This window comes from Marmota flaviventris, chromosome 2 (genome assembly GCF_047511675.1).
Source record: "Marmota flaviventris isolate mMarFla1 chromosome 2, mMarFla1.hap1, whole genome shotgun sequence".
In the NCBI taxonomy this organism is placed as follows: domain Eukaryota; kingdom Metazoa; phylum Chordata; class Mammalia; order Rodentia; family Sciuridae; genus Marmota; species Marmota flaviventris.
In genome coordinates this window covers 112316844-112332809 of record NC_092499.1, presented here as the reverse complement: position 1 = coordinate 112332809, position 15966 = coordinate 112316844, and the positions used below count along the sequence as shown (strand labels likewise).

The following is a 15966-nucleotide window of genomic DNA, read 5'->3' as shown; positions in this document are numbered from 1 at the left end:
CCCCCAGCCCCCCACCACACACACAAAATACAAAATAGGGTTGGGGACCCAGCTCAGTGGTCCCCAGCATCAACAGCAAAGAAAATTGCTGCCTCAGCCATTTGTACTGAAGTTGAGACATTTGTTTCAAACTGATGCTAATTTTGTTAATTTGAATTAATTTGCATATATTTTTATGGAAAAATAAAGCAAAAATGTGCATACACATTTTCATACACAATTTCAGGCACATAGAACTGGCAATTTTGTCATATTCTCTTCACATATTTGATCCATTCTTTAAATTTTTAATTTCAACATACAGAAAAGTAGAGATGGTTGAAAGTGTAGCTCAAAAAACGGAGGCATGCCAGTACCAAAAAAAAAAAAAAAAAAGTACCTAGGATATTCTTGCTAACACTTTATCTTTTGGGTTTGCCAAATCGGGATGGTTAGATAATTTGCTGCAGATATCATTTTTGTTTTTCTTTTCTTTCTTCTTTTTTTGGGAGAAATAACCTGAGGCGCTTTACGCTATACCCCCCAGCCCATTTTTAAGACAGGGTTTCGCTAAATTACTGAGGTGATGGAGATCCTCCTGCGACAGCGTGGCGAGTCGCTGGCATTATAGGCGTGTCCCGACGCGCCTGGCTAGTTTAAAAAAAAAAAAAAAGTTAACTTACGTTAACAAAGTGCATCTACAAAGTGCGACTCGTGACAATGACAAGTTCCATGCCAGCCTGGGAAACTTAGGCCACTTCAGAGTAAAGAAATAAAAAGGGCTGGGGAAGTAGCCCAGTGGAGGCCCCTGGGCTCAATCCCCAGCCGGCACCCAGGAAAAGACGCACTCACGCTCCAGGCATTCCGCCATCAACTCTGAAAAAACGGCAGTTTTGCAACCAATACTGCTTCCCTCTACCCTTTTTTAACTTCCTCCACAACTCAGTTTTCAACACTTCCAAAGTATAAAGTGTCCAGGAAGTAACAACTATGAACTTTAAGTAAAGGAGGAGAAAGAACCCCTCGGAAGAAGCACGGCCGAAGCACGGAAAACTCAAGATTCGGACAGGTGGACAACGGCATGGCCGCGTGGAGGGGCCCCGCCCAGGCCCTGCGTGTATTTGGCGCCAAACTCCGAGAGCTCTTACACTGCGGGTGTGTCGGCGTCTCGCGAGAAGTTCGGTTCACTCGCTGCGTCCAGCGGGGCGCCCACCGCGCAGAGGCTGCAGGCGGCGTGAGCTGAAAGCCGGTTCCGCGCGAGTGAAGTTCTTGGTGAGGAGGCTTCTTTCGGAGCTTGACAGGAGCTGGGGAGTCTCAGGGAGCTGGTGAGGAGCTGGAGAACAGGATTTCGGCGGAGCGCGCCTGGAGCGGGGGGCGGCCGGGCCGGCCTGGACCGGTGGGGGCGGGCACGTTTACCTGAGTTGCCGTTCAGGGATGCCTGCCGCTAAGCCGAGCCTTCTGGCGGGAGCGAGCGCGCTTCCGGGTCCCTCCGCTTCTGTAGATGGCCTTATAAACACAGAGGGCGCCTTGTGGATGTGCAGTGAATGAACCCGGTTGAACCGGGGGAGAGTTGGAGAGGAGGCTGGGAGGGGTGATGTTTTCAGCGGTGGGACCCAGGGGAATTAAAGTCAGACAGAGGGCTTCTGTTCCGACGACTTGGGAACATGGGAAAGTTGGACATGGGAAACGGAAGGGTCTGGGAACGAATTGTGGTTTGGATATTACGTGTGTTAATCTTCAATCCTCTGAAAGTTTGGGGATCAGAGGAGGAAGTTAAGAGTTTGATCAGTGTCTTAAAAAGAGGCAGTTATGCCACCATTGTCAAGGCGTGAAAGAAGTGAAGGAAATGTGATCTGCAGCTAAGGAGCATCAGTTTACTGACACTCCTCGCCCTATGCCCCATGCCCGAACACTTCCTTGATGAACTTAATATAGTTTGTGCCTTGTCACCAAACTCAGAGCTCCCTGTCAACCTCGAATTTCTGAACCCCACTTCTTTCCAAAGGACTTAATTGAAACAGAGGTAAATATACTTGTTTTATTTATTTTTAAAGACTGAGTCTGTGTGTTCCCCAGGGTGACCTGGAATGCTTGGGCTCAGGGATCTTCCTGTCTTAGCATGCTGGGACTATAGGTGCATGGCACTTTGCCTGGTTTGTAATTCTTTTCTCTACTTCCTTCACTAACAAATATATATTGAGCACCTGTTGTGTACCAGCAGTAGGGATGCAGTGGAGGAACACAAAGAGCCCTACCTGGTCTAGTATGGTAAACAAACATTAAATAGGCACACAAAACCTAAGGTTGAAATGATAATTACTGTGAGACTTGGTATTATCAGTGCTTATTAAAAGAGGATTTAAATTGAGGAAATTGGGATAGATTTTCTGAGGAGGTGGTAATGGAAATCTGAAAGGGATTAGGAGTCAGGGAAGAGCATTTAAGATAGGAAATAGCAATTGCAAAGATCCAAGGCCATGAGGGATATGGCTCTTTCAAGGAACTGAAAGAAGGGGCAAAGAGAGTTATGTAAAGTGGGGCCAAAGAGGTATAAAGAGGCCAGTTTACTCATGACTTTGGGGTTTTTATTCTTAAAACAGAAGCCATTGAAAAGAAGTCTCAGGTGCTTATTAACTCATCAAGTACAAGTCTCAGGTACTTATTAACTCATCAAGTAGTTGATGTGAAATGATTTTGTTCAAAATCATATTCAGTGGTAGAGTCTATATTAGAACTCAGTGCCAGTTTCTAGCCTAGTCTTTTTCCTCATTGTTTTCTTCTCTCTTTTTTTTTTTTTTAATGATGTGTGAGTCTAAAATGTGGCTTACCCATGAACTTGCTTCATCTGGAACTTAACTGTATAATAGGAATATTATTTTGGATAAATAAGAATAATTTTACTTTTTTTTTCCCCTAGAGAAAAAAATGTTAGAACCGCAAGAGAATGGCTTAGTTGACCTGCCAGATTATGAACATGTAGAAGATGAAACTTTTCCTCCTTTCCCACCTCCAGCATCTCCGCAGAGAGATGGTGAAGGAGCTGAACCTGATGAAGGTCTGTATAGAGTTTCACAAAAGTGTCCATGTTCACTTATCCATCCATCAGCTTATAAATAATAAATTTGTAAGTAAGGCTTAAATTATTTAATGCTGCTTCTTGATATATTTCATCAGGGTCAGGGACCAGAGCACCTGTTCCTGTACCTGTAAAGAGAACAGTTAAAAGGAATATTCCCAAGTTGGATGCTCAGAGGTACGTGTTTTCCATACACATTTATACTTTATAGGTATTGTTTTTTTCCTAATGTTATAAGCTTTGGGTTGGGATGAATTGAAAATCAGATTGTTCTATAAACACTTGTTTCCATTTAGGAGAAAATATTTTTTTTTCTATGGTCTTGGTTTGGACTTTACTCTAGGAAACTTGAAATTCAAAATGTTTTTCTATTTACAGATTAATTTCAGAGAGAGGACTTCCTGCCTTAAGGCATGTGTTTGATAAGACAAAATTCAAAGGGAAAGGTCATGAGGTAAGAAAGGTCTTATTTTCCTTTTTGTCTTTTTTTTTTTTAATATCTTTTATAGTTGTAGAGGGACAGAACGCCTTTATTTTATTTGTTTATTTTTATGTGGTGCTGAGGATCGAACCCAGTGCCCCACGCATGCCAAGCAAGCACTCTGCCACTGAGCTACAGCCCCAGCCCTAGTCTTGTTTTTTAAAATAGCAGTAAACTGTGGGCTCATTATGGTCTTGAGAATCTTTAAATATTTCCATTAATCATAATATCACCTGAAAAGTAGTTGTGATGTAGTGGAAAAGGTACTATTTAAAGAATTAGAAAATATGTCTGTGTAGTCTCATTTTTTGTCACATCATATGTAGATATACATACATATTATGTAAAGTCATAGCTTTAGGTAAAATCATTTCTGAGTCTCTAAGCCTGAGTTTAAAGTTATAAATTTAGAGGAAGCTAGGTGTGGTGGTGCACACCTGTAATCCAATGACTTGAGAGGTGAAAGCAAGAGGATCACAGGTGTGAGGCCAGCTTGGGCAACTTCGTGAGACCTGTCTCAAATTTAAAAAAAAAAAAAAAGATGAGGTATAGCTTAATGGTAAAGTATCTCTGGGTTCAATACCCATTAGCAAACACAAATACACACACACAGATAGGAGGGAATAGAATTTACTTTGTTCTTCAAAGAATGATTTTAAACTTCATGAGGGCAAAGACTCTGCCTGTATTGATCACTTATATGTCCCCAAGATATGAGACAGTGTCTGGTTAATAGATATCAGTAAAGTTTATGAAAACATTTAATAACAGATGTACACTGTATAAATGTATGTTTTAAAATTCTCTTATCTTTGAATAATAAAGCTAGGTAGGTTTTTGGTAGATAATCTTTTTATAGGGCTTTGCAGTTTAAAGTATTTCAGATATGTTCTCTGTTAATTTTCGTGAGTGATGGTCCCATTATCTAGTCACAGACTTAGGGTTTTGAGTGAGTGACCAATGGCCAATAATTAAAACTGAGCCTAGTCTTCATGTTTAATTGCCCAACTAAAATAATATTGACAGTAACATTTAGGTGTGTGGTATGCAGGATAATTTGTAAGGAGAAAGAAACTGGAGGTCGTCAACAACTCAGGCTGTTGTACTACCTGAGGGATAAGGTAGTAATAGTAGTAGTAGTACTAGTACTAGACGAGATAGGATAGTGGTAGATGAAATTTTCAGGTATTAGTGGTGAATTGGTACTTTGAATGTATGAAGTCTTGATCATGTTTATAATAAACCTTTATTAAAATAAGTAAGTTTGTATGAAGAATAGGCATTTTGTGTTTTCTCATTGGGCCAGAATGTGCTTTGAGTTTACTTTATTCTGCATTTTGCCCTTAGAAATTTTTACTATTTTCTCACAATTTTGAACACTCACTACTTTTTCTTCTTATATTAACTTGGGACTTAACTGTATTTAGTTGTTTTTTTTTTTTTTTTTTTAACTATCATGTTTTTGCAATGTTGGGGATTGAACCCAGGACTTTGAGAGCACTAAGCAAATGCTCTACCACTGAGCTATGCCCCCAGCACAGTTTTTTCTTTTCTTGGTTCCTTTGTGTCTAATGTGACATTGTGAGGTGGTTAATCAGCTACTTCCAACTGGAAAATGATTTTAGGTAATTGAATCTTTAAAATAATTTATACCTTTATTATCAGAAGGGGAGAATGAAGAGAGATTGTGTTCTTAGTATTACATATTTAGTCAGTGATAGAGTTGGTAGTTTTGACATTTGCTTCTAGTCATGGTCAAATAAAAATAGCAACATTTCAGAATTTACATAGTGTCAGGTGCACTGTTTGCTTGTTTGATACCTGAGATTGAACCCCAGTGTGCTTAACCACTGAGCCATATCAGGGTTTTTATTTTATTTCTTTATTTTTTAATTTTTGGTACTAGGGATTGAACCCAAGGGTGCTTGACCACTGAGCCACATACCTAGCCCTTTTATATTTTATTTTGAGACGGGGTCTCGCTAAGTTGCTAAGGCTTCGCTAAGTTGCTAAGACTGGCTTTGAATTTGTGATCCTCGTGCCTCAGCCTCCTGAACCTCTGGGATTACAGGTATGCTCCACCATGCCTGTGGCACATTGTTTTTATTAATCCTTACAATAACCCTGTGAGGTATGTATATTAGTCTCACACATGAGGAAATAGGTACAGAGATGTAAATGGCTTTTAAGTGATGGAATTGGAATTTGACTTTATGTAGTCTGATGTAGAGCCTGTGCTTTAATCATTCTCCTATTTTAAAATACTGTAAAGTGAAGAATGAATATTTTATAGCAAAACCAGGAATTTATAACTTTACTTTTCATGAGTCAAGTTTATTAAAATTTATTTTTAATTTACATTTTTTAAAAAAATCTTAATTGGAATTTCAAATATGGAGAGGTATTAATGGTTTGAGAATGTTTAAACTGTTCTTTCTAGTCTCTGCCCTTGGGGTTTTTAAATATATTCCTTACAGTTCTGAATTCTCAGTGATTTTTTCTAAGTATATGATTTTGGGGTCTGTCAGTGTTTAGTTATTCCTGAAAGTTTTTTTTTTATTATTATTATTGTTCTTTTTAGATACACTTGATAGTAGAGTGTATTTTAACCTTTTATACATATATGGACTATAACTTATTCCAGTTAGGATTCCTGAGAGATATTTTGACATATTAAAGCTCATTTTGGGGTTTTACTTTACAATTCTGAAAAGACACATATTATTATCTTGGAAATTTTCTTACTGGTATTTTTTCATCTGTTTTTTAATTTTGTTTATTTATGTTTTGTGGGGCTAGGAATTGAGACCAGAGGTGTTCTACCACAGAACTACACCTTCTGCCCTTTTTATTTTTTGAGATAGGATCTCGCTAAGTTTCTGAGGTTGGCCCTGAAATTGTGATCCTCCTGTGTCAGCCTTGGAAGTATCTAGGATTGCAAACATGCACCATCATGCCCAACTTCAGCTCCTCTGATTTTTAAAAATATGTATCCAGTGCTCTTTTAGAACTGTAATCCTCCAAGCCCTTAGTAAATATTTTTCTTTGTAAATTTCCTTCTAAAAGTTTCCTAACCTTATAAATATGACACCAATGACTTTGGCATTTCTTTTCAGTTCTGAAATCTGCTGACAAGGCCAATGTGAGAATGAGTCTTCTATTTAGCATTTTTATTTTTATGTGCCAGGCTGAAGACTTGAAGACACTAATCAGAAACATGGAGCACTGGGCACATAGGCTATTCCCCAAACTGCAGTTTGAGGATTTTATTGACAGAGTTGAATACCTGGGAAATAAAAAGGAAGTGCAGGTAAGTATTGTGATTATTATGAAAGTTGTTCATAGTGCTAAACAGAACAAAGGTAAATGTAGCTGAGGTTAGATTGCTATTTTGGGGTTTTCATTTTGAAATTTGTTGTGGTAGAGAGGGAAAATTAATAGTGTTTATTTGAAGGACAATTCTTTAGAAACTAAGAATTGAATAAATGATCATTTCTCTTCCTAACATTCAGATGAAAATGTAAAAATATCTTCTTTATTGTCAGACCTGTTTAAAACGAATTCGACTTGATCTCCCTATTTTACATGAAGATTTTGTTAGCAATGATGGTAAGTATATAGGTTTATTTGCTTTATAACAATTTTGCTTTTAGAAATGGATCCAGTTGGGGTAGGTAACAGAGGACTGTGTTCTCAATCTGTATTGTGTATATAATCAGTACAGTTGATAGGAACAAGTTAAAATGCATTAGGAAATCTAGAATGTATATGAAATTTGTTTTTTTTTTTTCTTTTTTAGGGGAGTGGTACTGGGGATTGAACTCAGGGCCACTCAACTACTAAGCCATATCCCCAGCCCTATTGTATTTTATTTAGAGACAGGTCTGAGTTGCTTAGCACATGCCATTGCTAAGGCTGGCTTTAAACTCATGATCCTCCTGCCTCAGCCTCCCAAGCCACTGGGATTCCAGGCATGTGCCACCACGCCTGGCTGAAATTTGTTTTTTTTTTTTTAATATTTTTTAGTTGCTGACAGATCTTTATTTTTTTTCATACGTGGTGCTGAGAATCAAACCCAGTGCCTCACACATACCAGGCACGTGCGCTACCACTCAGCCCCAGCCCCAGCCCTGCTTCTTAAAGATATAGTTGCAGGGCTGCGATTGTGGCTCAGTGGCAGAGTGCTTGCTTAGCATGTGTGAGGCACTGTTTCAGCACCACGTATAAATAAATTAAACAAAAAAAAGTGAACTTGTGAGAATTTGTCTGACAATTAATCCTTTATAGTGTTTGTTAATAAAAATGTATCAAGATAGAGTGGTCGGGCATGGTGACACATGCCTGTAATACCAGCAGCTCAGGAGGCTGAGGCAGGAGGATCGCAAGTTTAAAACCAGGCTCAGCAACTTAGTGAGGCCCTAAGCAACTTAGTGAGGCCCTGTCTCAAAATTTAAAAAAATTAAAAAGGACTGGGGATGTGGCTCAGTAATTAAGTGCCCCTGGATTAGGCAGAATACAGTGATGATGAAAGTTTGCATTTCACTTATAGTGCACATTCTGAATGTAGGATTTTAGTAAGACTCATGTGACTGTTCCTGATGTTGATTGCATTTGTTAGTTGTACAGTGCAACCATAGACAGTCACACACATTAACACAGATGGTTCCTGCCGACAGGATCTGTACAGTTATCAGATTTTCTGTGCGATGGCTCCATACATGTTTTGTAACTTTTAATAGATGTGGGAAATACAGGTTCCATATTGAATCCCCCAAAGTTAATTATAAGTTGCTTTTAAAAGTGAGATGGAGGGGCTGAGGATATAGCTCAGTTGGTATAGTGCTTGCCTCACATGCACAAGGCCATGGGTTCCATCCCCAGCATCACAAAAAAAAAAAAAAGTGAGAAGGAGTTTGGTGTGATGGTGTACACCTGTAATCCCAGTGACTTGGAAACCTGAGCAGGAGGATTGCAAGTTCAAGGCTAGCCTGGTAAGCTTAGTGAGTCCCTAAGCAATTTAAACTCTGCCTTAAAAAAAAAAAAAAAAAAGGTAGAGGGGAAGGCTGGGAATGTAACTTAGTGGTAAAGTATCCCTGGGTTCAATTCCCAGTACCCACCACCCTGTTAAAAAAAAGTGAAGGAATGTGATTTAAGTTATCTGGGGTTTTAATTTGGGGGGAGGGCAGGTAGTGGGGATTGAACTCAGGGGCACTCAACTTCTGAGCCACATCCCCAGCCCTATTTTATATTTTATATAGACAGGGTCTCACTGAGTTGCTCAGTGCCTTGCTTTTGCTGAGGCTGGCTTTGAACTCACGATCTTCCTGTCTCAGCCTCCTGAGCTGCTGGGATTACAGGCCTGCTAATTGTTTTTTTTTTTTTTTTTGGTTTTGTTTTTATCCCCTTTATATCCTAGTTAAAGCAATACACTGCCTCATCAGTGGTTACATTCATATCTTTTCCCCCATACAACATTGTTTATATTAAAGAGATCATTTACTACTAAAGTAGTTTTTCTTTTGTGGCTCATGAAAAATACTTGTTTGGGTATTTCATTATTATTGATGTAGAATCTTCTAAGCTCTGTAAGATAAAGCATATTAAAAACGTCACTGGTGGGGGCTAGGGTTGTGGCTCAGCAGTAGAGTGCTCACCTAGCACGTGTGAGGCCCTGGGTTCCATCCTCAGCACCACATAAAAATATATAAACAAAAATAAAGGAATTGTGTCCAACTACAACTAAAACTAAATATTAAAAGAAAAAGAATACCTCACTCATAATTGGTTCTAATGCCTGTTTCTTCTCCAGCAGTATTAGTATTCTATTAGTATTTTTTGACAAAGGAATGCATTTTAGTTTCTTGACACATAAATATTTTACCATTCCAGGAAGGAAAAGTGGCTTTTTAACTACAAAGGAAGGAGTTTCCAAAGAGGGTTTTGTGTAAAGGGCTGGATTAAGTATATATCACTAAGTAATTGTAGAGGTTTATTTTCATATTTTGGGATATTTTCTACTATTTTACCTAATATCATAAGTCATAATATATATTATAGGTCAGGGATGAGATATAAATTCATATTTCAAGTGGGGATATAGTGATTTAAAATTTTCAAGTGGCTTTGTCAGATCTGTTGGAGTTATCACATCTTTTTAAAATATTTTATTATTTGTAGTTGGACACAATAACTTTATTTATTTATATGTGGTGCTGAGGATCTAACCCAGGGCCTTGCATGTGTGAGGCGGATGCTCTACCGCTGAGCCATAATCCCAGTCCCTGGGGTTATCGTTTTTTAATCCCATAATGTAGATGACGCAGAGAGAAAGTGAAGTCTCATCTCTGCCATTTTGTTATTTTTTGCTTGTGTTTCTATTCTACCTGAAGGCATTTTGTTCTTTTTCAGATCTTTTTAAACTACCACTTGTGCATTTTGCTGGTGTTTGGTAAAAACACAATGTCAGTTTACTTGCCTAGGCAATCAGAAGCATCTCCATGTCATATTATGCTGAATTTTGAAAATGAACGAGGGCCTGTTTCTTGCATTTTTCAGTTCAGTTCATAGAACAGACTAATTCTGTGATATGGACAATTGATAGTTTAGCACTTAAAGTCCTTTCATTTTTGGCTTTTGATGCTGGGGATTGAACCCAGGTCCTTGTGGATGCTGGACAAGCACCCTACTCACTGAGCCACATCCTCAGCCTTGGCCCTCATTTTATTTTCAGTTTTTGAGATGGGGTCTCATTATGTTGCCCAGGTTGGCCTCAAACTTGCAATCCTCTTGCCTCAGTCTTCTGAATAACTGGGATTAGAGGTGTAAGCCACTGTGTCCAGCTTCCCAGTCCTCATTTTAAATATGTTAATAAAATTTAATTTTTTTTGTTGGGGGCAGATACTAGGAATTGAACTTAGGGGTATTTAACCCCTGAGGCCACATCCCAGCCCTATTTTGTATTTTATTTAGAGATAGGGTCTCACTAAGTTGCTTAGTGCTGTGCTTTTGCTGAGTGTGGCTTTGAACTCATGATCCTCCTGCCTCAGCTTCCTGAGCCACTGGGATTACAGGCATGTGCCACTGTGCCTGACTTAATTTTTCTTAATTATTATTTGCAGTGTTGGGGATTTAACTCAAGACCTTGCGTATGCTAGGCAAGTACTCTGCCACTTAATAATATTTTCATTTGACTAAACATGCACCTTTAAGGTGTTTTATAAAAATTTCTTGGTCAGGTGTGGTGGCACATATCTATAATTTAAGCAGTTTGGGAGGCTGAGGCAGGAGGTCACAAATTCAAAGTCAACTTCATCAATTTAGTGAGGCCCTAAGCAATTTTACAAGATCCTATCTCAAAATAAAAAGAGCTGGGGATGTTTCTCAGTGGCTAAGTGCCCCTGGGTTCAATTCCTAGTATTCCCCAATAAAAATTTTTTTTTTCTTTTACTTGTTTGAATCAAGCATGTATTTGCAATATTCTCATACCTCATGAATTGTTTCTTCAGATGCAGCCACTTGCCACCATTTTATTATGTTTTGTTTTCTTTTGTTCATACTGGGGTTGAACCCAGGGGCTACGTCCCTACCCAGCCCTTTTTTATCTTTTATTTTAGCATAGGGTCCAAACTGACCTCAAACTTGGGATCCTTTTGTCTCAGCCTCCTGAGTTACTGGGATCACAGGCATGTATCACTGTGCCATGACCTATTGCCTCTTCAAGCCACTTTTCAGTTAAAATCTGCATAATCTCTTTTTTTCTAAGGCTTCAGTTGTACTAATTTTTTCTTTTCTACTGCAGATGAAGTGGGGGAAAGCAAAGGCCTTGATGTAACTGCTGCCGAATTAGATCCCTTTTTGACAGACTCATCTGAAAGTGAGAAGTTTGCTTCTGAGTTAAGTAGAAACCTAACAGAAGAGCAACAACAAAGAATTGAGAGAAATAAACAACTGGCCTTGGAAAGAAGGCAGGCAAAGCTACTGAGTAATAGTCAGTCCCTAGGAAATGGTAAATTTTATGCTTGGTTTTATGAGTTGCCATTAATATATCATACGCATGTTGAAAATTTTAACTTCTCTACTATCTACCTAAATAAACTACCTCCTGGAATGGAAAAGTGTGATATTAAGTTTGTGTGTGTGTGTGTGTGAGAGAGAGAGAGAGAGGGAGGGAGGGAGGGAGGGGAAGAGAGCTATTTGGAAATATTGAAAGAATGAGTTTAAGATGGTTTTCTGGATAGCTCAATATCTCCTAGGATTCTGAATTGTTCAAAAATATATTCTTCCCTGACTTTAAATCATAGACCAATTGAGAATTTTAGAGCCATTTGTTGTGACACAAATAGGTACTAAAATTTTTTTTTTTTTAATATTTATTTTTTAGACACAATACCTTTATTTATTTATTTTTATGTGGTGCTGAGAATCGAACCCAGGGCCTCGCACATGCTAGGCGGGCGCTCTACCGCTGAGCCACAACCCCAGCCCCACTAAAATTCTTTTTATTGTATTGTGTTCTGTTATGAGGTGCACTTTTGGTGGCTGTTCATTTGCTTATCCCTTCCCACTTTACAAACTGCCTTAAGATTTGCTCTTTATTTATTTGGAGCCAGGGATTGAACCCACAGCTTTGTGTATGATAATGTACCTGCTCTACAGTTGAGTTATATATCCTCAGCTTTAAATTTGCTGTTTTTAAAAATGATTATGGGGTTAATGCTATATAAATAAGCATTAAAACTATATTTAAAAAGAATCACAAGTTTTCTCAATTTCTAGATTTTTCCTTCAAAGTGGGAAAAATAATTATATGGTAAGTAAAGACCATATTGTAAAACAAGTTTCACTTAATATTACAACATTCTTAAATATTGTGACTACCAGTCATGATATTTTTTCAGCTAAAATGAACTTAGTTTTTATCTTTACCAATGTTTTATTAGTACCATGTGAAAAATTACATGAATATTGGGCTGGGACTATAGCTCAGTGGCAGAGCACTTACCTAGCATGTGTGAGGCACTTGGTCCGATACTTAGCAATACAACAAAGGTATTCTGTTCATCTACAACTACAAAAATAAATTACATGAAGATAAAATTAACAGTAGTGGCTTTCTTGCCATCTCAATATATACCTGGTAATAGGTATTTAAGTCTAACCTCTTTATAAGATATAACTTAAAATTTGCCCAAATAAAAGTAATTTTCCTAAATTTTCTTTACTTTAGATCACTTTGACATAAAATTATTATGCATTTGATTTTTTGAACCTCTTTCAAGTAGTTCTGATTTTGAATGAGAAGTTACACTTGGTTGTGAGTCAGCAGTTTGAATTTAAGCCAGGTGCAGTGGTGCATCCCTATAATCCCAGCAGCTTGGGAGACTGAAGCAGGAAGATCACAAGTTCAAGGGCAGCCTCTGCTATTTAGTGAGGCCCTAAACAACTTAGCAAGACTCTGTCTCAAACTAAAAAAAAGAAAGGGCTGAAGCTATAGCCCAGTGGTAAAGTATCCTAATACCAAAAATTTTTTTAAAAGTTGGAGTTTAGTATCATTCAAGACCCCTTGCACCAGGTGTGGTGGCCCATGCCATAATCCCAGCTACTTGAGAAACTGAGGCAGGAGGATCACAGGCTTGAGGCCAGTCCCAGCAATTTAGCAGGACTCTTTTAAAACAATATCTTTATTTTTATGTGGTGCTGAGGATCGAACCCAGGGCCTTCCACATGCTAAGCGATTGCTTTACCACCAAGCCATAACCCCAGCTCAAGACTCTTTATCAAATAAAATGGGCTTGGGATGTAGTTCATTGTAAAGCATCCTAGGTTTGATCCCTAGTATAGAGCAGGGGTTTGCTAAGTGCACACATAGTACCACTGAGCTATTCACCTAGCCCCAAGACCCTTTGCATTTTAAGTGGACTTTATACAAGTGTAAAAATCTCATAGGATTAGGTGTAATCAAGCTGGGTATAGTGGCTCCTGTAATCCCAGTAGCTCAGGAGGCTAAGGCAATAGGATGGCAAGTTCAAAGCCAGCTTCAGCAACTCAGTGAGGCCCTAAGCAACCCAGTGATAAATAAAATATAAAAAAGGGCTGGGGATGTGGCTCAGTGGTTGAGTCCCCCTAGGTTCAATCCGTGGTAACAACAAAAAAAGTAATCATAATTAAATGATCATAGGTTTTATTTCTACTAACCCAAGCTTTTGAAGATATTTATACCTTGGATATAAGATTGAATCTGGTCCTTATGAATAATAATAATATAATTTTTCCTTTAGACATGTTAATGAATACACCCAAGGCACAGACAGTTGAAGAGATTTGTATTGATGAAGACCAAAATGAGGAGTCAAATGGATTAAACAAAGACATTTTAGTCAGTTCACATAATGATGCTTCTGTATATGAAGAGGAGCAATTAAAATTAGAGGAAACACAACTGGACCAATCCTTTTAAAATGTGCAAAGGTAATTTTATGCTTCATCCAGAAGTGTTATCAAAGTTAGATACTCCTCCCCTAGAAAAAGTATCTATTAACTCTTCTGCAAGTTTGGGATTATTGTGTATTTTGTCTGCTTTGTAAGAAAACCCTTTTGTAGTAAAAGTGTTTGGATTCTTGTTTAAACTCTGATATTTATTTATAATTGTCACTAATATTAGTAAAGTCTTTTTTTTATATATAGATATGACTTCATAAAGTGATTATTAGTTAAGCAGCTTCTAATACTAGTGTGTATTAAATGCCTTATTTCCACTAAATTGCATGTTTTAAGATGTAAATATGTATTTAAATTTTTTTGGGGGGTGCTACTGGGAATTAAACCTAGGAGTGCTATACCATTGAGCCCTTTTTAAGACAGGTCTTGCTAAATTGCTGAGGTTGTCCTTGAACTTGTGATCCACCTACCTTTTCCCCAGATCACTGGGATTGCAATTATGTGTCACCAAGCCTGACTTGACTTCACTTTTAAAATTTTGTTTAGAGACAGGATCTTGCTAAGTTGCTTAGAGCTTCACTGAGCTGCTGAGGCTAGCTTTGAATTCACAATCCTCCTGCCTCAGCCTCCTGAGCCGCTGGGATTACAGGTGTGTGCCACTGTGCCAGGCTTAATGTCACTTTTTTTCTTTTGGTAATGGGGATTGAACTCGGGGGCACTCGATCACTGAGACACATCCCCAGCCCTGTTTTGTATTTTATTTAGAGACAGGGTCTCACTGTGTTGCTTAGTGCTTCACTTTTGATGAGGCTGGCTTTGAACTTGAAATTCTCCTGCTTCAGCCTCCCAAGCCACTGAGATTATAGGCATGCACCACTGTGCCCAGCCTTGGTGTCACTTTTTAATTAATTTTTTTCATGGCACTGGGTATTGACCCCAGGGCCTTGCACATCCTAGGCAAGCATTCTCTGCCACTGAGTTACACCTTCAGCCCCCCTAATGTCTGTTTTTTTTTTTTTTTTAATATTGTGTTTTAGTTGGACACTATACCTTTATTTTATTTGTATGTGGTGCTGAGGATCAAACCCAGAGCCCCACATGTGCTAGGGGAGCACTTTACTGCTAAGCCACAACCCTAGTCCCCTAATGTCTGTTTTTAAAAAGAAATAAAAATGTCTTCAGAAACTTTGTGAAAGTTTTTGATCACTGTTCTGAAATTATATTTTTGATAAAATGTTCACAGTGTTGCCTGTAGTTTGAGGAGTCACTTTAATAATTAAAAGGGCAAATGAAAGGCCAACGTATTATCTAACCATCATAGATTCTGGGGAAGTTCAAAGAATGCTCCTTGCTACCTTTTTGAATAGTTGGGAGGAAATTTGCCCAATATTATGAGTAACACAGACTGAGGGATGATTCATAAGTGAATTCAACAGATTGACCTTTCAGTTGGGTCCAAGTATTGGGAAGAACATTGTACAATGACACAGAGATAAAGATTTAGGAAATAAGGAAGATTTGGGACTGATGACTATGAAGCTATAAGTGTTGGGACCAGATGGAGAAAGGACCTGATTAGAGTTCTCCTTGCCTGCTTTATCAGGTTGATAGAGAGGTTAATTAGAGATGGGAAAGGATCATGTTGACAACAAGTTTAAAGAAGATCTGGTTCTTGGTAGGAGATTCCTATGGAGAGGAGGGAAAGAACTAAGCCAGTTTTTAGGAAGTTTTTTCCCCCCTTATGAGAAAGATTATAAATATTTATAAAAACATAAATGTTATAAGTATTTATAAAGAAATGCTCTTACCTCTTAGGGAAAGAGTGGAGTGATGGTGCTACATTTGCTTCCATCCATAAAGCCAGGATAGATGGACATCTTCACAGAGCTTTTCAGGCTTTCTGACTTCAGATAGAGAGAGGAAGTGACAAAGATGGTTTGATTGAAAATCCAGGAAGTTAAGCACAAGAACAACGTATGGGTTGTGTGCTTGA

At 38.3% G+C, this 15966-nt stretch overlaps 1 protein-coding gene and 1 non-coding gene across 7 annotated transcripts; both read left to right on the top strand.

Moving 5' to 3' along the window:
• Positions 1 to 1113: 1113 nt before the first annotated feature.
• On the top strand, positions 1114 to 15161 carry Tipin (TIMELESS interacting protein). 6 transcript variants are annotated; one of them, XM_071608411.1, is made up of 9 exons: positions 1114 to 1251; positions 1985 to 2002; positions 2897 to 3034; positions 3154 to 3232; positions 3434 to 3509; positions 6724 to 6846; positions 7082 to 7145; positions 11335 to 11541; positions 13814 to 15161. In XM_071608411.1, exons 3-9 carry the CDS (start codon positions 2905 to 2907, stop codon positions 13990 to 13992), a joined length of 858 nt encoding a protein of 285 aa, XP_071464512.1. In that variant the 5' UTR covers positions 1114 to 1251; positions 1985 to 2002; positions 2897 to 2904; the 3' UTR covers positions 13993 to 15161. The 6 variants fall into 6 exon arrangements, with proteins under 6 accessions (XP_071464512.1, XP_027779954.1, XP_071464511.1 ...); XM_027924153.2 differs by having other exon boundaries at positions 1939 to 2002; XM_071608410.1 differs by having other exon boundaries at positions 1915 to 2002.
• LOC114085104 (small Cajal body-specific RNA 14) lies at positions 8122 to 8257 on the top strand. Its single transcript, XR_003581398.1, has one exon. It is a non-coding gene; the product is annotated as a small Cajal body-specific RNA 14 (non-coding RNA).
• Positions 15162 to 15966: the final 805 nt, after the last annotated feature.

What these genes read in the sequence shown, in the direction of transcription:
- Tipin (XM_027924134.3), top strand. Translation starts at nt 2,905, where the DNA reads ATGTTAGAACCGCAAGAGAATGGCTTAGTTGACCTGCCAGATTATGAA. An exon ending in CCCAAGTTGGATGCTCAGAG is followed by an intron (nt 3,233 to 3,433) that starts GTACGTGTTTTC and finishes TTCTATTTACAG; the next exon opens with ATTAATTTCAGAGAGAGGAC. An exon ending in GAAATAAAAAGGAAGTGCAG is followed by an intron (nt 6,847 to 7,081) that starts GTAAGTATTGTG and finishes CTTTATTGTCAG; the next exon opens with ACCTGTTTAAAACGAATTCG.